At 34.0% G+C, this 24,618-nt stretch overlaps 1 protein-coding gene and 1 pseudogene across 1 annotated transcript; one reads left to right on the top strand and one right to left on the bottom strand.

Moving 5' to 3' along the window:
* Positions 1 to 1,815: 1,815 nt before the first annotated feature.
* Positions 1,816 to 19,497, bottom strand: LOC128244129 (N-acyl-phosphatidylethanolamine-hydrolyzing phospholipase D-like; annotated as a pseudogene).
* Positions 19,498 to 21,988: 2,491 nt separating this feature from the next.
* LOC128242588 (putative cysteine protease YraA) lies at positions 21,989 to 24,392 on the top strand. Its single transcript, XM_052959805.1, has 2 exons — positions 21,989 to 22,263; positions 23,596 to 24,392. The coding sequence occupies exons 1-2, from the start codon at positions 22,078 to 22,080 to the stop codon at positions 23,920 to 23,922; spliced, it is 513 nt and encodes a 170-aa protein (XP_052815765.1). The 5' UTR covers positions 21,989 to 22,077; the 3' UTR covers positions 23,923 to 24,392.
* The last annotated feature ends 226 nt before the right edge of the window (positions 24,393 to 24,618 follow it).

Below are 24,618 nucleotides of genomic sequence, written 5' to 3'. Positions count from 1 at the left end.
TTAGATAACTCCATATGATCTTTTATACAAATTATGGTCCCTGATTGCCTATGGAACTTAGGTTAAAATTTTAAGGGCAGGTTGGGATATTGTTAAATAACTTCTATACCCTTCATTTAATTGACTTAATACTTCACACAATTGTTCAGGACCATTACCCAATGAGGTTACATAACTCCATATCCTTAATACAAATTATGGCCCCTGATTGACTTAGGTTAAAGTTTTAGGCAAGTAAAAGTTAAGGGCAAGTTGGGATTTTAATAAAACAAAACTTCTATACCGTTCATTAAATGCACTTAATAAAGTTCAAAATTATTTACGACCATCTTACAACAAGAAACATAACTCCGTTTTAAGCCTAAATACAAATTATGGCTCTTGAATTTTTTTTTTTAATTTTCTTTGAAAGGCATATTTGTATATTCTTAACCACATTTTCATAATGGGAAATCAAATTATTTGAATGACTTGCGTCATTGTTTGGGCGGGCTGTTGGGAGGGCATCATCAAAGTCACCTTATGTATCGAATATTTTAGTTAGGTTTGACATAAAGAGACCAAACTTGGTATTATTACATCATTATTGTATTCTAAGTCAAAGCGGCGTAGTCGAGCGCGCTGTCTTATGACGGCTCTTGTTTACATAGTTCTTGACATGAGTCCATATGGTCATATCATGTTCCACATTTCTGAAAAGCGATAAGAAATCTTATTAAATGAGATCAAAGAATACAATTTAAGAGAGAACCGTTAGGTATTATGTTTTCCTAAGGATTTCTACCATATAAATAGAATTTAGACATCACTGCCATGAAATCCATATATACGATTTATTTCACATTCATTTTTTATGAAGATACCATATTGTTTAAGACAGAGAAACCAGTAACTCTGCTATAATTGTATATACTCAATTATTTGGCACCATCGCAGATTATAGCGTTTTCAAGCTTCGATAGTTTTCCGATGTTGCTAATGAAATTTGGGTGTGTTGTCGCCACGTTTAAAACTATGCGAATGAGCATCATGTCTAGTGTTCCTGATAAAAAGCACTAGCGGATCCAGGGGAAGGGGAATCCTGAATCCGACTCTGAGAAAGGTCTTTGTTAAATCGTTGGCTACTGAGTTTTAGGGTTTTTTCCATGCTCATTCGAAATGTCACATTTGTGACGGGCTTCGCCTGGTGTCTTTAAAAAGAGTCTTTGTTAAATCATTCACTACTGAGCTTTTGCCTAAAGTTTTCAAGGTTTTTTTTATTATATTGCAGTTTAAAACATTTAATAATGATAGGCATAGTATGTTACCAATCAGAACATTTTAATATTTAACAAGAGCTGTCACAGAGACAGCGCGCTCGACTATTCCGCCGCTTTTCAATGTAAGGATTGAAAAGTTTTGGCGAAACATACATGAATCACTGTCAGATTAGATTTCAATGCAATACATGATGTGCTGAGATATTAACATAAATGTGGTTACATGCAAAAGTTTTAACAGAATTTTTAAGTCTAATAATAAAGGGCCATTATTGCAAAATACAGTTATCTTATTTGCAAAATGCAGTTATCTAACCTGGTTATTCAGTTACAATGGGTGGTTGAATACCATTGTATAAAGTCTCAACGCAATACATTAAGTAGTTGCTGAGATATCATACTATGTGTGCTAACATGCAAGACCTTAACCAGAATTTCTAAGACTCATAATAAAGGGGCAAAAATTATATAATATATAATGCCTAATTGGTTAATACTCCTGATGCTTCTTCCACTTTCTCGTCCTTGCTGACATGCTGGTTAGAGCCTGTCGCCCCTAAATCACCCGGGCCATTGTTGAGTCTCGATGTTCCCGTTTTCTCTCTTTCCATAAATGGCGGCCATAATCCCGGTCTTCCCCAACTATCCATGTCTCTCCAATTCGCAAGTTGAAAAACGTCTTTGGGTCCAGATCTTTGTAGTACATCTGTTTTTCCAACTCCTGTGGTGGCTCCAAGAAAAACTGAAGTAAGACAAGGCACACACACACATACACACTTACTTTTTATGCACAACAGAACTTCACATAGACTTTCTTTTTAAACACAATGTTTAATTAGTAATTATCTTAAATAACCATTTTAAAACTATTGTCTGGACGATATAATGACCAGCTGATATCTAATAAACACACTAACTTCTACAAACAAATCTTGTTAAATCCAACATAAACTATTTCCCCGTTAAATGATATATGGAAACAAAATTGAAACGGGCTGCCGTAAACATGCTAACAATAATAAATAATGCCATTTCAATAAAATGCAATCAAATATATAAGTATGCAAGACTTTTAATTTGAACTGTTCATAAATAATCATTAAAAACGCAAATTTTAGTGTTACTTTTTGACGTCAATAGTGATCTTATATTACAACGCTTCATGGCGTCAGTTAACAACGTAACTTGGTTTTTTGGTTAAATGTACAAAAATGCGTTTTCTACGATAATTTTCCCACTTACATTCGGAGCTCCTCGGCCATTATTTTCAAAAACAACCTCTGATGTATTTGGACGGTTTACATACTCAAAAAGTGGTACGTTTAAGTCCGCACCAAATAGGTCGCGTAGTAATCTTATTTAGTAGTTAAACTTTATGACTTAACTCTTGGGAATCTAAATCATGTTTGCAATAAAACACTTCACTGGCAATCAATTTAAACTGAGAGCAATGCATACAACTCTTGAACACTACATTTAATTAATGATATTATTAAAAAATTACGGACTACTTCAACTGAAATACCGGCATACATCCGAGGTTGTTTTCGATAAAATGGCCGAGGAGTTCCGAATGTCCCACTTATTGCTAATTTTAGGGATGCAAGATAATATTTCAATCATGTTTTTCCTGTCTGGATCGAAAATTCCGACCCTCGGGGCGGTTTTTTCTATCCAACCCGGAAACATATAATATAAAGAGAATACTAGGTCAGTACCTTGGATGGAGGAAGTTTATCTTGCAAGGAGGAGGAATTTATCGGGTGAGCCGAAGGCGAACCCGATAAAATCCGCAGCCGAGTCAGATAAACTTTCTCCATTCACGGTACTAACCTACTATTCTATTTATCCTGTTACTTTGTTTAATTACGAATAGTTTATTACGTACTACAAGGCCTCCAGCCCAAAATACACAGTATCACATTTGTTATATAGATGACATATTCATAATTTAAATAATAAATAGACATGCACATGTATGTACAGTGACACATATAATGGTTATGAAACGATAACATTGGTGCATAAATAAGTATATAGGCAATATTTAATCATGTTTGTAACATATAATTATGTTCGTAATTGAATGTTGTTTAAACTTGAATAGTTGCATCTCTTAAAGAAAATGCATTTAGTAAAAAGTTTGCCAAACAACGTATATGTTCTTCCTGATCACTAGACATGATAGCATTAAATAGAGTAACACTCACAAATGTATTTAGCCATTGTGGCATAAAATGTTCATTTCTCAAGTCGTTATAAAGTGGACAAATTAACAGCATATGTAATTCATCTTCGACAGTGTACACATTTCGACTTAAGCAAAATGGGCAAAATCTATACTGTCGTTCTATATTCACATGTCTTCCCTTTTCTACCATCCATTTATGGCACGAGTATCGAAAGTTCGAAAGGGCCTTTCTATGTGAATATGGCATATTAAGTGTTAGATATTTTTCAATGTCAAGTAATGATTTAAATTGGCAATAATAGATTGCTTTTGCCGATGAGTTTATGTCAGCATTAAGTTTCTGTAAAGCATAGTCTTTCAGTCTTCGAGTGAATGCAGCCATAAATGTCTTAACATCACCGATTTCGTCTGCAATCCACGCGTAACCGAAACCATGTTGAAACAGTAGCTGTTTAACATGGGACGTCCAGTTGGTTCTTCCTGCTTAATTAAACACTATAAACACCTTAAATTATTAAATATCTTTAAAAGTAAGGGGTGGGGGCTGTTTTTCCCTGTTGACGTCATCACACTCGCCCCAAAAATAGTTCTCAAAACTGTTCATCTTTTTCAATACGTTTATATTCAAAGTCATTGCATTTTAATACGTAAATATCAATTCAAAATATAAAGTTTCTGTATTTTTTTCACATAAGTATCCAAAAGGCTAGAGAATTCAATCTATGTCTTCATTTCTTCGTATTAGTAAATTCACTAGCCTAAGCTGACTATTTAAACTGCATTTAGCTATAACGTGTGCAATGAAATTGTGTATGTCTCATTGCACGTGTGGTGCAAGATAACAGTGGAACAGACGGTAAGGAATACCTCGTTTGTCAGTTCAAATGTTCCCCAGTGAATACCAATTGAGACTTTACTAAGTATGTCCTTGTGGACTTCCACAGCTTCCTCTGGATTCACGCTCTCAAATTTAGTAATGAATCTGCAAACATATGAACTGTATATTCAATTTCAAAATTGTTAATTTTCCTTGGATGACTCGTGCTTTTCAACTTGACAAATTTTTCATGATCACCTCATCAACATTAAAAGAATTGTGTAACATTATTACCTGGGCTCATATGCACCTATTGGTATTGATGCAAGATGGTCCATATTTTCGGCCAATCAACTGAAATAGCTCGTCCTGATATCCTGTATCCCCGGCAAAGTAATACTTGTATTTCGGACTTTCCACTACCCATCCACACCATAGAGACTAATAAAATATGAGTGAAAATATAAACATGTGTGATTTTTTACCTTTAAATACGTACACGAATCCTTGACATATAAACTAAACATACATCGATGTTAATCATGATGCTCTTCAAATTCTAATATTTGAATGACTGTTAAGTGAACATTTTTCAAACGCATCATCAGAAGACAGACTTCTGCTTATGCTTACTTCTCATTTTTGTAAATATATACTTTAATTACTAGTAGAACTAATTCTTCATATGTCATACTTTCAAATATTGACTACCATGATTACTTTGTGATTATCTGTCTACTTCCTATAAGGTTCTGGTTAAGCCAGAAGCATCAACTTACATTGTTGAAGTCAAGTGGATATCGCTGGCACCAGTGTTGTGTTGGAGTGCAAACAAATCTGAGGGAACCAATACTTGTACTTTGCCACCATTCCATCTCTTCCACATTTGCGCATCCTTTGTCAATGCAAAATTTCTTATTTCCTAATCCGACTAACCATCTTGCCTTTAGATGAAGTCGAGCAATGTGCATGACTGACTGTGAATCTAAGTGGTCGTGGTGGTTATGACTGATGATCACAACGTCTATGGGCGGTAGATCTTCTACTTGACACGCGGGAGGCGTAAACCGTGTGTTACCAAGTTTTATTCCGAAACCAGCTGGACCACACTTCTCACTGAATACTGGATCAGCAAGTATATTCATCCCTTCTATTTGAACAAGCACAGTAGCATGTCCAATCCATGTAATTTGGATTTTGTCTTTTGGCGGATTTTGTACTTTTCGAAAATCGTAGTCCAGAACTGGAAGACCCTTTGGATTGCCTAAATTGTATTATCAACATCAGCCCCTAATTTCTCGAAGTTCTTAAGCTTAACAGGCTTAAGTAGCTTATTTCATTCAACTAAAAGACATACTTAAATTTGGTTATGTTAAAGGAAAAATGATTTATTGTGAATATCATAAAGATTATTCTTTTACTCTCAAAAACGTAAACATTAAACAAATTCAACCAAAACAAAAATAGTGAGCTAAGCTTTATTCTGTCATAAGGGACTTAAGAGGTTACATTATACTTGTAATTGTACATTCTCAGTAGAGATTTGCAGTATTTATGACTTATACGTCTGTATTAATTAGTTATTACATTGAGTCGTTTTGATCATTCTTGTTCGACTCTTCGCTAATGGCAATGACCATTAATTTGGTACGGGAAATATGATAAAAATCACTCAACGCGCATTGTTAAAGTGGTTCCCGGTTTCGCTTCGTGCTCCTAGGGACAAATCGAAACGATCACAAGTTTATTGTTATTTAATAACAATACATATATATCACGATATATATTACCTGTGGGTTATCCCATGGTATGTTGCTGTGTGTTTGTCCAAGTTTCCATTTCCCTAACTTCAATACACTTGGTTTAGTAAACGGGTTCCATTTACAGACAAAGGAGTTGGTGGAAAAAAATCCAAACCGTCGGTGTGTTCGAAATTCAAACGGTACATCCGCGTTTTCTGCCATTTTTTAATCTGCATTTATCCAACCAAAATATCTTATATTAACTGTATAGTACTGAAAGCATGAATATACATGCACAGTTAGTATTTCAATAAATACAAATGCATGATCTAAATAATGCAAGATCGATTGAATGTGATTCGACAGCACAAGTTTTATGTTCGAATATGTGGTCTGTTCAAAGTCCAATGCTCAACTTTATCATGGGGACGCATGAATACATGAATCATAGTTCCTTTGCTCCTTATATACATAAATGATAAGAATCATATACACGCCTAGTAAATGGCGTTTATTGAATGTGTTCTATAAATATCTTAAGTATAATTAATAAACATAAAGTATGTTAATCCATGCCAGTTCATTCTACAGATACCTGTCATTGCCTATATAATATGTTTGTCACTATAATGACTAACAAATGTCGAATTAACACTTTATATATATATACTGGCATGGATTAACATATATATATATATATATATATATATGAACAGAGAGTTATATAACTTACTTTAAGATTACCTCGAATTTCTTTAGCACTGAGAGAGAATCTCTACATACTAAACCTTATTTTTTCCATAAAGTACATTAAAATGAAAATGCCATGTTTCAAACAAAAGTTTAAAAATAGTTTCAGTGTTTCACTGTACATCGCATATTTGTTTTTGTTCAACTTTAAACCTATCTCAATTGCGCATATCTGATATAATTGTTCACTCAGTTGAAGTTTACTTCACTTGTGTAGCTGATACCTCTACTGTGGCGTAGCTAGTCATTTATTAATTTGGATTCATAATTATGATCGGGACATTTCCCTCGGAATTTTTTTTTAAACCGTGATGCAATCTGGTGCATTCTGGGCGTTCTGGGGTGCTTTATTTAGTACTGGAAAATGGACATGTTAGGATCATGTACTCAAGTAGACATACTGCACCTTTGCTGATCTTTTTTGTCAGAAGCATGTGGATTCAGCCGCATACTCGCGTATAGGCAGCTATGCGCCTGCTCTTACTCTAAAGGAATACACAATGAAACAGCCGTGCCTGTCGGTCACTGTCATTGAAAACAAAATATAGTATGGTTTTTCACTTCTTAGACAAACGTGTTGCCTTTTACTGTATTCTTTATTGTAGTTTGCATGTTAATAAATGTTCTTCATTCGTTTAAAATGACATTTCTCAATCTCAATATCAACTCAATTTATTTTCATAACAACATGAAATGATTCAAAATAATAATTGTTTTTGAAAACTGCAAGTATTGTTCCAAAATTAAACTGTCCTTGGAATATTCACCAAGGATCTATACGAACATAATCTATGAGAAAGAGCAGGTTGTAATTGGGTAAAACAAGATTTTGAATCATGTTCAGCTGTTGTGTGGCACAATCAGTTGATATATGGAATGACCTAAGTTTTTTTGTGACATAACACAAAAAAACAATGGAAACACTCGCTTAAACTGTATATATACACACATAATAATAATAATAATAATAATAATAATAATAATAATAATAATAATAATAATAATAATAATAATAATAATAATATCTTTATTTAGAGAAGGTATATACACATTATGACATAATTACCGGTTCAACCATAACAACATCATATTTACAATGTGGCCTTCTATAAAGAAAAACAAACAAACAGAGACAAAATGAAATTGGTAAATCATAAAACATCTGCATCGCACTTATACATTCGTATACAAGAACTATTGATGTTTTGAATATAATTATTCTATACAAATCATGTTTAATTAACATAACAATTTAAGTCATTTCAATATACATCATGCACACGCTGACAGACACTCAATAAAACACAATTTATAAAACAACAGTTATTTCAATATTTAACATAATGAAAAGATAATACACCTTTCTGTAACTAATGATATGCACATTTTAAAAGGTGCACTTTTTATTTATGCTTAAATGTGTTTAACATTTTTGCATTTCGTATTTCATCGGGAATAGTATTCCAAACCTCAATTTTCAATTCAACGATGCAAACTACCTACTGATTTTAGGAACAGCTATGTGCACGAAAATGGCATCGTTCTTTGCATCTTTGTTTATGGGAAAGTTTGAACAAGATTTTCTTAAAAACTGTTCCAAAATACCGTTACTATGGTTGCGTTTTCTTGATGACATTTTCTTCATATGGGAACATTCTGAAGATGAATTAATGGCTTTTCCTCACGATATCAACAAAGTCCACCAAAATATTAAATTTACAAAGAATGTCTCCAAAACATGTGTTTCATTCTTGGATGTCCATATCGAAAAAGACTTAAAGGGTGGTTTGGAAACAAGCGTTTTTGAAAAATCAACCAATTTCCACCAGAACATAGAATACTCTTCGTGTCATCCAAAAAAATGCAAGGTCGGCATCCCCTACAGCCAGGCTAAACGCTATAGAAGAATAACATCAAGTGATGACCGTTTCCAGGAGGAATGTGATAAACTAAAAACCTATTTTGAAGAACGAAACTATCCAATTTCTGTTATAGATAAAGCTGTTTCGAAAACATTTTCCATCAGTGCAGGGGACGCCTTGCAGCCAAATGTTAAATCATCGGAAAAAGACATTATTCCTTTTGTGTGTACTTTTAATCCATCATTACCAAACATTGGTAAAATTATAAACCAATATTGGGGACTACTCAGATATTCAAAAAGTAAAACTGTCCAAGATCTCATTAACTACAAACCAATTGTTGCATAGAACAAGAAAGTTTATTCAAGGAAATATAACACACAATATACATTTGAAATAGGCCAACATGACCCGTGATCATATTCATCGAATACAATAGCTTACGTATACAAATTCAAATTCAAATAGCGAACAAGTAAACAAGTATAATTGTATCAAATATATAGCAGCTGTACCTAGGAGAGTTTGATATACATATCATAAATACGTAAATGATCTTAACTATGAAATATTATATTTATATCATAGTATTAACAACAGTGTCTACAAAATACAATAATACAACATGAATATGATATGTATTAAATTTGTAGTTTAATTATTTTACAAAATATACTACTTGTGCGTTATATTCTTAGAAGTATAAACGTGCCTAACTTAAATGCATATGTCCCATTCCCACCCCCACTAAAAGAGCGAAAACGAAATATTAGGATGGTTTACAGGGTAAAGCTATGTCGATCTTAGTATTGTTTTGCTTACCAAATAAAATGCATTGTGATTTCAAAGAAAATGTTATACAGCTGAACGCACACATAGTTTCTACTCATTAGAAATCTATACGTGAACAAACGTTTTCCTTATTTCAAATGCATTAAATATATATACAGCTATTTTTTTTACGATGTTTGCATTTTCAGACTTTAGCAACAAAACTGCCTTAAACATGCTCGGTCTCTCCCTATAATATTTCTTAATGTATATACATCGTATGTCGTTGTACAAAAGACATTCAAATAACAGGTGGTACTCATCTTCTAACTTATTGCATGCTCTACATAAGCGATCATTTCTAGGAATATTTGTCCATCTTCCAGTCTCAACCGAGAGCCGGTGTGATGATAATCGTAATTTAGTTAATGCTATTTTATATTTATTAATGTTTACATTCTTCAAATATGACTGAAACACAAAATTTGCAAACACTTTATAGAACGACGCTCTAGTTGAGTTTTCTAGTCTGCTGTACCAATTTTGGATAAAGATATCCTTTACTCGACGCTGAAAAATACTGATAAGCGCATATACGCATATAAGCGGCCTAAAAATATTCAAGATATACTTATGAATTCTAAACTTACAAATCTTGTCACTAACGGGTTCGTTACTAAATGTATTAGATCCAGATGTTCATATTGTTGTACTATTTTTAAAATGACAAATTTTCAAGTACATATTTTTGCAAAGAATTTAAGATAAATGATGAATTGTCCTGTTCTTCTAAAGGTGTTATATATGATATCAATTGCAAAAAATGTAAAAAACAATATGTTAGTCAGACACAACAAAAATGTAGTCAGAGAATGAACAGTCATAAGTTTGATAAAAAGCATTTTTCAGATTCATATACAAATGTGTCTGAACATTTTAATGCTCCTGACCACAGTTTCAATGATTTTTCTTTTATGCCAATTGATAAAATTGAAAACAATTGGAAACGATTATTAAAGGAGAGTAAATGGATGCACATTCTTGGCACAGTCATTCCTAATGGTATGAATTCAAAAATATTATTTTAATTCTTCTTGCAGAATTAAAAAAAAAATCACAAAATTAATCTGGTTTATAACTGTTTTTAACCTATTTAATGTTGCATAGTTTATACTGGTTTATTGATGTTTGTTTATGCATTTATATTGCATTTTACCAGTATAATTGTATATCTATAGATCCTATAAGACATTATTTTACGCAAAAATGTATGCTATATTTTGACGTTATCAACGTTGACGTCATTTGATGTTGACGTCATTTCCTGTTCATTATATACATATAACCTGATGAAAGCCGAATGGCCGAAACGTTGTTTCATAAATAAATAATTTGTGTTGAAGTTAGACTTCTTTTATTATCACCAAACCTACATAATGAAATACAAATAGAATCCATTAAAAGGGTTGCACAGTGATATTTACATCTGTCTGTAATCGTTAGCCACTGAAGTTCTTAAACTATCTGTTTGAAGATGATCGTTTAGGAATTTCAAGAATGATTTCTTATGAATGTGATTCCTTACAGGACTTGATCATTGAATCATTAGCCGGTATGCCGTTTTTTCTCCGGACTTTAGATTGGTTTACTGCTAAAGCTTATTAATCAGTAATTGCAGTCATATACATAATCGTGAGTGTATTAAACAAGGAGTCTAACATTTTAGTCTAATGTTCTAATCGTTATTCCTGGCTGCAGATACAGAATCTCTGATCATTCCTGGAGGGTTTGTCCCTTACTGGAACAACGCATCTTGGACCTTGTGCTGGAGATGGACAAAGCAAGAAAGGTCCTCGTGTCCGAATGTCATGGACCCTGGGTGCTCATCTTCGCCAATGTTATACGTGACCGAAAGGTCACCTGCTTCAAAGCCATTGTTGATGACGTCGTAAACGCTGGTGCGAACTATTCCGACGCACCTGTGGTTGTGGATATGAATATGGTCACGTCAAGAGAACCTAAGGATTTGCCGGACTTCTGTAAAGCGTTAATTTCACTCCTTAAGTAGACACACCAAGTTCAGGGAGAGTGATATAATCACACATACTTTTTCAGGCACTTCGAAGGAAAGCAATTTTGACTACCGAATTAATTTTTTTATTACTATAATAATATTGTTAATATCAGTAAATTTGACTCATCTCTTATATTTAATTGATTTTGTTGTGATTTCTTGTCTACTTGCTAAGGTATTTTTTTAAATTACGTATCCTCATGGACATGACGTCTGTATTTATTTTGAATAAACTTTATAAACTATCTATGCAGTATTGGTTCACAGCTTTATGATATATTAGATTAAATGTATAAAAAAGCAATGCAGAAACCCAGTACAATAGCTAACTGCTTTGAAAATTATCATTAATTTGGTTGTTCTAGATTGAATATGCTTGATATACTCTTAGGTATTGATAATGATAAGTCTGAGAGCTTATCTTCGCAAAGATCATACGTGACCGAAACGTCACCTGCTTCAAAGCAATTGATGATGTAGTGAATGCTGGCACCAACTATTCCGACGCACCTGTTGTTGTGGATATGAATATTGTCACGTCAAGAGAACGAAAAGATTTGCAAACTTCTGCAAAGCGATTATCGGACTACGTAGCTATCTATTTCTGGGAACGTCTTAAATCTTAGGACGCACGATCAGCGTGTGTAGAAATAACTCATTTTTGTCTTTCGAAGGTTTGACGGAGATTTGTTAAACTTCTTTAGACTTGTTATCGTCTGTATTCATGATTTATGAATTTAATTGAAATGTTCAAATGCTTAATGTCATTTTCTATTAAGTAACAATCTATTCTATTTAATGAGTATTGGTTACATCTTAGCATTGACGTAAAGTACACATATTTCTTGACATGAATTTATATGGTCAAGTCACGTCCCTCACTTCTGCAAGCGATAAGAAATCTTATTAAATGAGGTCAATGAATACAACTTAAGAGATAACCGTTAGATATTATGTTTCCCTAAGATGTCTACCTAATTGATTTTAGACGTCACTTCCGTGAAATCCCTATATACGATCATTCCACAAGTTAAGAAAAACAAGTTTTTTTTTCTGATGAAGACTACTGTATATTGTTTAAGCAAGGAAACCAGTAACTCTGCTATAATTGTATATACACAATTATTTGGCACCATCGGTACCCACAGAAATAGATTTTAGCGTTTTCAAGCTTCGATAGTTTTCCAATGTTTCTATTGAAATTTCGGTGCTTAATAATAGGAAATTTATTAGCTTACTACGTCAAAACTCAGAGGTGTATGTTGTCGCCACGTTTTAATCTGTATGAATCAGCATCATGTCTAGTGTTTTTAAGCGGTAAATCCCGAATATTACCGCGTACCATTTGATGTAAGGCCAGACAATGTATTGAGGAGGATTCAGGAGAAGCTTTTCGTCATTCATGTATTAATAAATAAAGTTTTCTATTTTTCTATAACGAGTTAATTTATTCACAGGTTCAAAGAGAGTACCGAAACAACAGGTACCATGTCTTAATTTAAAAATCTAATTTCTTTGTGATTATTTCTTACGGTCATAGCAGGTCAATGATAATTAGTGTTTTCTTCTTAGAGGAATGACTCCTGGAAGAGGTTGAATGTTCTGTTTTTTTGGAGTGGATTTGACGTTGTTTGCCATTACGATCAGTACATCATCATCTGAACATCGAGTGTTCTCTTTCATTAATCACTCTTGTGAAGTTTAATCAAGATCCGGCAAGGAGTTGTACTCTATATTGAAAAACAAATAAGAGCCGTAACTCTTTGAAGGATACTCCGAGCAAAATCTGACGACGGCATGCACCACTTTTCTAAACCCGTCATGTTAAGTTTAATCCTAATCCGGTCAGGGGGTTTGGAGATGAAGCGTACACAATTGTGTCAAAAGATAGACGTACAGACGGACGGACAATTTGAATCCACTATACGACCATAACAACTTCGTTACTCCGGGGGATACTTGAGGGTGCAATGCAGAACAAAATGGGAGTCTCTCGGTATTTTTGTTTTTTCGAAGGACATATTGACCTGGTAAGAAGGTTTAAGTAGGTTTATATCACTGTTATCGTAATATAAATACGTCTACATTGAGGTCAGACGTTTAAGCTTCTCTCGGTAATTAATCCTTGTTTCTAGAGGCCTCAATAAAAGTTATTGACTGTGCATTTGTTAAAACAGTTTCAAATCAAACCCAAACCAGTTTTAGCGTGTGTTTTTTAACGAAAACCGAAACCGGTTTTTGAAGCTATCGAAACCCCTACCGGAGGCGGTTTCATCGGTTCGTTCCATCCGAAAACTAGTTTACTTTGAAAACAACATGGCGGAAAGTGATCAACCACGTTTGTTGACACCTTTTTATACCAATGCCTTACAATGGGCCAATGAGCTAAATGAAAAAGGTAATATTAATAAATAGAAATAATTTATACATGCAATAGCTCAGCCATGTTGTTGGACCTGTACACAAAACCATGCATTTGTTACCTCAAGCATAACTATCAAAACCGGTATCGAAATTGCTGAAACCATTGAAACTTAAACTGAAACTGGTTTGGTATCAACAAAAATGCCCTGAGTGTTTAAGCTGAAATATTGTTTGTCGACAAAGTGAAAATAGAAAATTGCGTGACTTGAAACTGTGTGTTTAGTTAACATATACCGTTCTAGGACCTATTTTAGCATACTTATCATCGAGCTCCTCCTTGCATATTAAGGTATGAGTTGGTGGTGTGCATTTGTAAAAGAGTTTATATATACTTGTGTTATTTATAACATTCATTGGTTTAAAAACAGTGGTTTGGTCATTTCAAGCAACGATTTATAACAGTATTTCCAGAGTATTCTTTTCATCCAAAAAGGTAGCAACCAAAAATATAAGTCACACGTAGACAAACAGGTATAAGTCGCATTTAAAAAATCTCAACACATTGAATAGAGTGATAATACTGCGCATTTGAAATGTCACATTCGTTTAAGGCTTCGCCTGGTGCCTTTAAGAAGCACTAGCGGATCCGGGGGGAGGGGGGCACCACGATCCCCCCGCAAGCACTTAAATCCAAATCAATTTTGGTTCTCATGGCGGGGCGCAAGTATAAGGTTAGGCCCCTACGTAACACCCCCTCTAACTTTAAATCCTGAACCCGCCCCTGAAAAGGGTCTTTGTTAAATCGTTGGCTACTGAGTTTTTCTCTTTTTTCCATGCTCATTGGAATTGCCACATCTGTTAAGGGCTTCGCCTGGTGTCTTTAAAAAGGGTCTTAGATAAATTATTGACTACTGAGCTTTTGCATCAAGTTTTTATCGTTTTCTTTTTCTTTTGCAGTTTAAAACATATAATATTGATAGGCATAGTTTGTTTCCAATCAGAACTTTAACACAACTATTTAACGAAGGCAACTTATCGAACTAACATGTTTTTTTGGGTTATGCAGATATATTTTATATTACACCAAGATTTTTGCTTATGTGACTTTTTCATGACGAATTCATTTACAAGTGACCATTTGTAAGCGCAGAATTAACAATAAAAGTTTACTTCAATTTTGACTGCCAATTAACAGTTTTCAATGGAAAGTATAAATGGGAAGTTCGTGCGATACGAGGCAAAACACAAACTAGTTTGGATAAGCTTCTAGAAAGTATTGAAACAACGGTCATCAGATCACTGACAGCACTGTATACAGTCATAATTTCGTAAATCAATCTCGTGCTGAATGACCTGTTGCTTTGACTGAAGAAGCAGACTCATGATTGTTGCGTTGCGATGATGCATCTGGAGACAAACTTCTTCTGGGTTTAGAACGCCCTGTTGGTTTCATTCCAGGTGCAGAATCTCCCTGATTGTTGTGTGGCCATGGTGCATTAGGGGCCATACCTATTCTGGGTTTAGAACGCCCAGTTGGTTTCATTCCAGTAACAAAATCTTCCTGATTGTTGTGTGGCCATGGTGCATCAAGGGTCATATTGCTTGGTGTAGAACGCACTGTTGGTTTCATTTTAGTTAGAGAATCTTCCTGATTGTTGTGTCGCGATGGTTCATCTGAAGAAAATGCTTTTGGATTAGAACGCTCTGTTTGTCTCACTTGACTTTTCGTCTTAATATCCTGGCATAATGAGTCAATCCTGTGATGGTGATTACTTTCGCATTCCGACAGTGCGGGCTCTCATATATAGCCACCTAGATGACTATCATGACGCCTCGGTGTTATCGTTTTCTCTCTTTCCATAAAAGGCGGGTCATAATCCCGGTCTTCCCCTACTATCCATGTCTCTCCGATTCGCAAATTAAAGAACGTCTTTGGGTCCAGACCTTTGCTGTACATCTGTTTTTCTAACTCCTGTGGTGGCTCCAAGTAATACTGAAGTTATAAGACAAGGTACACACGCATACACACTTACTTTATAGTGCACAACAGAACTTTTCATAGATTTTCTTGTTTAATAAGTAATTATCTTAAATAACCATTTTAAAACTAATATTAGGACGATATAATGACCAGCTGATATCTAATAAACACACTAACTTCTACAAACAAATCTTGTTAAATCCAACATATTTTCCCGTTTAATGATATATGGGAACAAAGTTCAAACGGACAGCCTTATACATTATACAATATGGCGTTTCAATAAAATGCAGTCAAATATATAAGTTTGAAAGACTTTTAATTTAAATTGTAAATAAATAATCATAAAAAAACGCGAATTTTAGAGGTTTTTTTTTTAATGAATAGTGATCTAATATTAATACCCTTAATCGCGTAAATAAACAACGTTGCACGCGCTTTTTGGTGAAATGTACAAAAATGCGTTTTCAACGTTTATTTTTTTCACACTAATTGATAATTTCAGGTATGCAAGAAAAAAATATCAATCATGTTTTTCCGATCTGGATCGAACATTCCGACCCTCGGGGCGGAATTTTCTATCCGGACCGGAAACATATACTCTTTACTTATATGAAGCCTATAGATTTTTAAGGAAAGTTCTTGAGTGTTTTTTGTAGTTTGTTCTGGAACATTCTTCTTTGGTATATAAGGGTAAACTTAGCTGATCTTGGGTTTTCGGTAAAATTAAAAATCAATCCGCTCAATGTTTCACCAGCGCTAGAAAATTTCTAAAATCTTGCAATTAATAAAATTTCTTTGATGATTACATATTTTTTCAGTTTGTGGGAGTTATCCTAAAGAGATTTTTCATTAAATAGTGCTTATATAGTGTGTTCAATTTTGCACGTGGATTTAATTCTTTAGATTTTTAAAATATCAGGAATATATTTTGTGAGCAATTGGATTCTATGCGCGTGCGTGCGGGCGTGCATGTGCGTTTGTAAAATCAAAACTGATTTGATTCGTGATCACTCGTGAAATATTTACTTTCGGTGGTCAACAGTCGAAATTTATTGCTATATATCTTATACTAAAACCAATTATTTTTCTTTTCAGTGTATGATAAGAATTGAAATTAAAAGTCATTTAATAACACTTTTTTAGAACAATTTATATGCGCACGTAACATTTTTTCGTTGATATTGTGTTCCAGTCCTGTGCGCGCTTTCTTTTGACTGGAACCGAGAGCGGACTTAAATTTTAAACAAGTGAAAAATATTAATATATATATTTTCACTGTTTGAAACACTCATAAAACTATAAACCACCGGAAAGCATGTGATAAAAATAATTTGCTTAGTGTAATCACTTTATGAAAATAGTTTGATTTAAGGCCGAAATCCAAAGAGTATCCTCCATATCTATTCATTTCGTCAATCGTTTTGTCAGACAATTTTAATGTTAATCGGTACTGTATAGTAATATGTTTGACGTGATCGGCTGAAGTATAATCCAGAAATTTATGTAAAATACAACATAGAAATACACTCTTTTTAAAACCATAAAACCAGCATTTGTGTTGTAATAAAATGTAAAATATTAAAGGAATTTTAAAATAGATTTTCTTGTAAGACAGTTACAATATATATAAATATATAATTATATAAATATATATTTATCGACTGTGTCACTTGCGAAATATACCAGTTTCAGTTCATATAGCATATAAAAAAATCACTTAAAGCTGCACTCACAGATTAACCGTTTTTCCAACTGTTTAAGGTTATCAAATTAAAACGATCTAAGACTGCTGACAAAAAAACAGATCGCAGATTTTCATATTTCCATTCAAAATTTAATGTTTTATGGCTAACGGTTTAAGAAAAATGCATAAAACATCAATTTTGGAACGTAAATATGAAAATCTGCGATCTGATCTTTGCATTAAGCTTGAATGTGTGCAATGAAGTTGCGTATGTCTCATTGTATATATGATGTTAGATAAGTTTAAACTCAATACTGATAAATCCAGCACCGGAAATAACAATGGAACAGACAGTGAGGTATACTTCGTTTGTCAGTTCAAATGTTCCCCTGTTGATACCAATTGAGACGCAACTTGGTATGTCCAGGTGGACTTTCACAGCTTCCTCCGGATTCATGCTCACAAACTTGGTGATATATCCGCAAAAAAAAGCTTCACACTGAACTGTATAATTCATTCAAACATGTTAATTTTCCTTGGTTGACTCACCTCATCAACATAAAATAAAACATTGCGTTTATTTTTACCTGGGCTCATAACTACCTATTGGTATTAATGCAAGATCAAAGGGTCCATATTTTTGGCCAATCAACTTAAATAACTCATCCTGGTAGCCCGAATCCCCGGAAAAATAATACTTGTATTTTGGCTTTTCACAACCCATCCACACCATAGCGCCTGAAAGATATCAGTGAGATGTTTTAATATACATGTGTGCATGTTAGACTTTTAAATACGTACACACATCCTTGACTTCTGCACTAAAACTTGATTTTTGAGCACCACATGCCGCATCAGGTGTATTATCATCATTATGCTAAAGCCCTCCACAAGAAGACCGCGTGTCAGTATCTTACATTAGCTCTAACTAAATCTTTTTTTCATTATAGTGCTCTTTCAATAACGACTGTAAAATGAACATTATTCAAAGGCATCATCATACATGGTTAAAGTCGAGTGGATATCGCTGGCACCAATGCTGTGTCGGAGTAAATGTACATACAAATGTGCAGGCACCAACAGTTGTAGGTTCCCACCACTTCATTTCTTTCACATCTTTGCATCCGTGCATCTTGCAAAACTTTGCATTGCCTGAACGAACCAACCACTTGGCATCTGGGTAAAGTTCAGCTATGTCCCATACTGACTGAGAATCTAAGTGGTCGTGGTGGTTATGGCTGATGATCACAACGTCTATTGGCGGTAGATCTTTCGCTTCACAAGCAGGGGGCCGAAATCGTGTGTAGCCTAATTGTTAGCCAAAACCAGCTGGGCCACTTTTCTCACTGAATACTGACTGGGTCAGCAAGTATATTCAGACCTTCTATCTGAACAAGCACAGTAGCATGTCCAATCCATGTTATCTGGATTTTGTCTTGTGGTGGATTTTGTACTTTTCGAGAAGCGTAGTCCATAACTGGATGGACCTTTGGGATTGCCTAAAATGTTCATGTATAAGCTCAATCAGAGTTATGTGTAGGAAGTCGCATTGTATAAACCAAAAAGGTCCATATACTGCATGGCTTAATCACCTTCTTTGCTAGGGGCCGAAATTAAGCTACTTCACAATTGGGAAAAATGGCATATTTTCCCAATTCCCAGATATTTCTCCCGAAAAGGAAGATCTTACTTCAAAAATTTGCAATAAAAATGTATTATGTTTGCGCAAATTATTCTGTTTATCTTTTAAGTTAACATAAGAAGAATGCTGTATAATTTAAACATTGTTCGAGGACCATCTAGTCCATATATTGTTATCAATTCTTTCCCTCGATTTAGAATCAACTCTATGAAAATTAAATTTAATCTCTCTCCCTCTCTTGTCATTGCGTCATGTTAAAGAAGGGAAGTCACAGACATGATTTCTCCCCCAATAAGATCTACTTACATGTGTATTAATTTGAAGTCCATTCATTTTAGACTTTCCAAGCTTGGCCATGTGGAGTGTTTGTACACATTTCATATTGAAAAGGCCATAATTGAAAAAATTCAGCTAGAAGTAGACTCACATGTAAGATATGAGCCTGTTTGTTTGTAACATGAGTTCCAAGTTTCATATGGATACTTTGAGCCGTGTTTAAAAGGTGTCTTCAATCCTCAAAAGTGGAACTTCCCAATTTAAAACGTTTACCCATTTAAATTTTCCAATTTGAAGAATTTCCCAAAATGAATAGGCTAGGCCAATTCACAAACTCCTAACGCATCAGCTATTGCTAAATTTAAAATGACATTTTCAATTCAATTAAAGCACAAACTATCGTGAAATATGCTATTTCAGTGAGTTTTTGAATGCAGCACGTTAAACATGATGGCATCTAAAACATGAATTCTGGATGGTCAAGAGCAAAACATAAGAAGATAAGTATGACTAAATGATCGATCATTCTACACTTCCAATTAATTAAAGATGAAGGAAAGAAGCACTTCTTCATGATTGTTTTAAACACATAAAATTCAAAAAATGAATTCATTTTCCATGGTCTTCACTCTTTTCAAACGCGGTTTATAAATATAACAAAAGTAGAATTTGAAGGTTTTTAAAGCCAGCATGTAGTAATTGGATACGGTTTCTTTGATGATTCCCATAAGGATGCATGCTTAACTTAACAGCAAAACGAGATGACATAAGAAACTTTATGCACCTGCTATGCTAGTCGTTATTGACGGTAATGTTCAATATGAAATTTGCCTCGATTTCCCGGTTGGCTCGAACAGGATGGAAGGATCGATTTCTTTATACTTAAGTGTTCCTGCTTGCTTGAAAGTTTCCGGGGCTCGAGGTATTTTCACCGGTCCATTGCAGTTCTAGCCAACGGATTTCGTCTGTTGACTCATGCATTTTATTCCAATTTTAGAAGTTGCATTTAAAATTAATTTTAGCAAGTAGTTATGATCATGTTACATATTTTTGTACATGTATCAAATTATACAGTTTCTCAGAAGAGATACTACCTGTAGGTCTTTCCACGGTATGCGGCTGTTATTTGGTTCAAGTTTCCATTTTAATAACTGCCATGGACTTTGTCTTGTAAACGCGTTCCAACCACAGATATACGGAACCACGTCTTCCTTTGTCCGAATTTTTTCGGGAATATCTGAGTCCTCTGCCATTGTTGTTTCTTAGTTATATACTCTACAATAATTATATGTTTATCATTGTAATAATATCAATAGAATTTCACGAAGTATATTATTCCTAAGCAAATGGTATCGACATTGTAGTTATGAACAATGCCAATGAAATAAACGTATCATGTGACTACAAGTGCAATCGCACAGGCAATGAATCATACTTAATGTTATGTAGCTGACTAGTGGGAGGGGCACTGAATAGTTGGGGGAGGGGGGGGGGCATTGTTTCGAAGAAACATAGTAATAAAATATACAATTGTGCTGATATTCAGGTAGATCAAAATAGAACAATACGTTATCGATTTGCTAAAGTTAAAGCATCTTCTTACAAAAATCACACAGCTTTGTTCAAAGCAAACGTTTAAAATCTTCATAGCTTCATTATTTGAAAGTTGGAAAAAAATATTCTTTTCAACAATACTGTACTGTAGGCTAATTTTATTCCACATTCATTTTGCCATTTTTTCTTCCTCTTGAAATTGCTTCGTTCGGGATATTTACTGTTTTCAACACATAAATGTATTATTACAGCTGATGTAATGGTACATATGAATCATAGGTCTTACTTTCTGATAATGTTTTAAACTACTGACTCATAATTAGCGTACACGTATTTATACTGTACAGTACACGTGTTCACAGACGACAAAGTTACATTGACAGGACCCACCTCATTGACACGTCCCCCCCCCGGCCGAAATGATTCGACCGAACATGATCAATAGTCATAAAAACCTGGATATCAACCAAAATTTCCACGAAAAATAATCCCAATATATACTATTATTACTTATTAAAACATTAATAATAGTATATATCATGGGTGGGTTCTGTCAACGTAACTGCCGCCTCTGCATGTGTTTGGCAATGTTTATACGATCCATACTGTACAAATAGTATTTATATATTATTAACATAAAATATGTCAAAGTACCAGGTCTCATCCTACATTCTAAGTTTGTCACTGCCTATTTAATATATTTTTCAATATCAATAATTATTTATAAACGTGGAATTTGCCGTTTTCACTCACTGCAACGAATTTCAACGCGAAGTTCAAATTATTTTTAACCAGATATCCTTATAAAATTATTGGATTATTAGGTAATCAATATTAGAGGTTTCTAATGAAATTCACATGTGCCAGTAGAAATTCGAGCAATCAGCAATCGAGCATACTTACCCAAATTCCACTGCTTCTGAAAGAAAAGTGTAACCCCAATTCTTGACAGCACGTAGAAAATCACTATCGTCACCTGTGAGCAAATTACTTCCGTTTTCGTTTTGCAATATTTACTTCCGCTTTCGCTTTGGAAATAACGGCCTACTTGATATTGGTCTGTATTCTACTATTTTCATTCGAGAACATTTGTATTTGAGTTTAAAGATGCCAGGTAAAAGAGTTGGTATTCTTACTGAGTTCAACTACGAAGACATTGAGCTTTGGTACCCATTTTATCGCCTGAAAGGGGAGGGCCACGAAACGTTTACCATCGGTCCCGAGAAACGAAAAACATACAACTCGAAACATGGATACCAGTGCAAGGCCGAGTATGGAATCGATGAGATTAAGGTAAAGTCACGACAAAAATGATTGCTTAAATTATCCGTTGTCTTGATAATTACTTAAGGTGCTGATAATTTGAAGATGTTCTTGTGTTGGAAGTGAAAGTAGACCACTTTTCAATAAAATCATATTATTAAGTCTAGTCCATCAATGCTTAAGCCTACATGTATGTGAAAAGAATAATGATTATTTTGAAACCAAATAAAAAAAAATTGCGAAGGCAAGTAACAAGAAATTCCAACATCAAAATGTACCAGGTTAACAAACGTTTCAATCACAATTCTTTTAAAACGAAGGCATGTTTACAAATATATCCATAAACAGAGAGTTATATAAGATTTATTCAAATATCTTCAGCACTGAGAATCTTTATTATATAAAACGTTACTTTTGCAAATACATAAAACAATGTCATTTTTCAAACAAAAGTTGAAAATAAAATAAGTGTTTGACTGTAAACCGCATTTGCTTTTATTCAGCTTTAAACATAATTATTTCGATTGCGCATTATATGGGATATCGTTTAATTGGTTACTCAGCTGGAGTTTGCTTTACTTTTGTAGCTGGCACCACTAACTCCTTAGGAATATACACAATGAAAGTGCCGTGCCTGTCGGTCACTGTCAGTGAAAACAGAATATATTATGGTGTTTCGCTTCTTAGAAAAATGTGTGCCTTTTACTGTAATCTTCATTATAGAATGTATGTTTATAAATGTTCTTCATGGCCGCATAGTTATTGGTACATTATAGTGATTTACTCCTGAGTCAAAAACATTTGTGTATTGGCAAAGTATCTGTATCATTGCTATCTATTGTATTTTCCCTTGTATGAATATCCATATAGAGCCTTTTATGAATTTTGATACACATTACTTAGGAGCTTGTATTTTATTGACAAGCCGTATTTATTGTGTATCTTGTTGATTAATATTCATATTTGAACCTGTACGCGTATATATGTACTGATAAGTCTTAATTACTATTTGAACATATGATGATGATTCCTTTATTTGTGAATAATAATAATAATAATAAGAAGAAGAAGAAGAAGAAGAAGAAGAAGAAGAAGAAGAAGAAGAAGAAGAAGAAGAAGAAACAGTAAATTATTCAAGATAATAATTGTTTTAAAAAGGAACTGTATTATATTAACATAATCTATGATAACGAGCAGCTCTTTATCATTGAATTAATAGCCGATATGAGGTTTTGCTCAGGACCTTATTTGTTTTCTACTCAAGCTTATTGATCAGTAGTTGCAGTCATGTACAGAATCGTGAATTTATTTAAAAAAGGAGTCAATTATTGTATTGTAATTATATTCCAATCGTTATTCCAGGCTTCAGATATAGATGTTCTGATTATTCCTGGAGGGTTTGCCCCGGACTACTGGCGACGGGACCAACGCATCCTAGACCTTGTGCGGGAGATGGACAAAGCAAGAAAGGTCCTCGCGTCCGTATGTCACGGACCCTGGGTGCTCATCACCGCCAATGTTATACGTGACCGAAAGGTCACCTGCTTCAAAGCCATCAATGATGACGTCGTGAACGCCGGCGCAAACTATTCCGACGCACCTGTGGTTGTGGATACGAATATGGTCACGTCAAGGGAACCTAAGGATTTACCGGACTTCTGTAAAGCGTTAATTTCACTCCTTAAGTAGACAAAAACAGTCACAACAAGAGAATCTTAAGATTTGCCGGACTTCTGTAAAGTGTTAATTTCACTCCTTAAGTAGACAAAAACAGTCACAACAAGGGAACCTAAGGATTTGCCGGACTTTTGCAAAGCGTTAATTTCACTCCTTAAGTAGACAAACGCCAAGTTCAGGGGAAGTGTTATAAACACATTTTCTTTTTTCAGGCACTTCGAAGAAAAGCAATTTTGACCACCGGATTTAATTTTTCATTACTCTAATAATATTGTTTATATCTTTAATGTATCTACTCTTATATTTAATATCGTGATTTTTGTTGTGATTTTCTGTCCACTTGTGATTTTTTTATATACGTATACTCATGGCCATATGATGTCTATATGTATTCTAAGTAAACTATATTAACTTTCTACTCAGTTTTTAATAGAATTAAGACGTCACTGCCATGAAATCCCTTTATACGATTCATTTCACAATTTAACAAACAACACGTTTTTTCTTATGAGATAATTTATTGTTTTAGACAAAGAAACTAGTATTTATTTTATAATTGTATATACTCAACTGAAATAGATTATGGCGTTTTCAAGCCTCGAAAGTTTTCCGATGTTTCTTTTGAAATTTGGGTGCTTAGTAATAAGACATTTTAAAATCAGATGGAAAGTTATTAGCTTACTACGTGAAAACTTAGAAGTGCATGTT

Source organism: Mya arenaria, chromosome 8 (assembly GCF_026914265.1).
Source record: "Mya arenaria isolate MELC-2E11 chromosome 8, ASM2691426v1".
In the NCBI taxonomy this organism is placed as follows: domain Eukaryota; kingdom Metazoa; phylum Mollusca; class Bivalvia; order Myida; family Myidae; genus Mya; species Mya arenaria.
The sequence above is the reverse complement of the archived record's forward strand: the minus strand, read 5'-3'. Positions and strand labels throughout refer to the sequence as shown.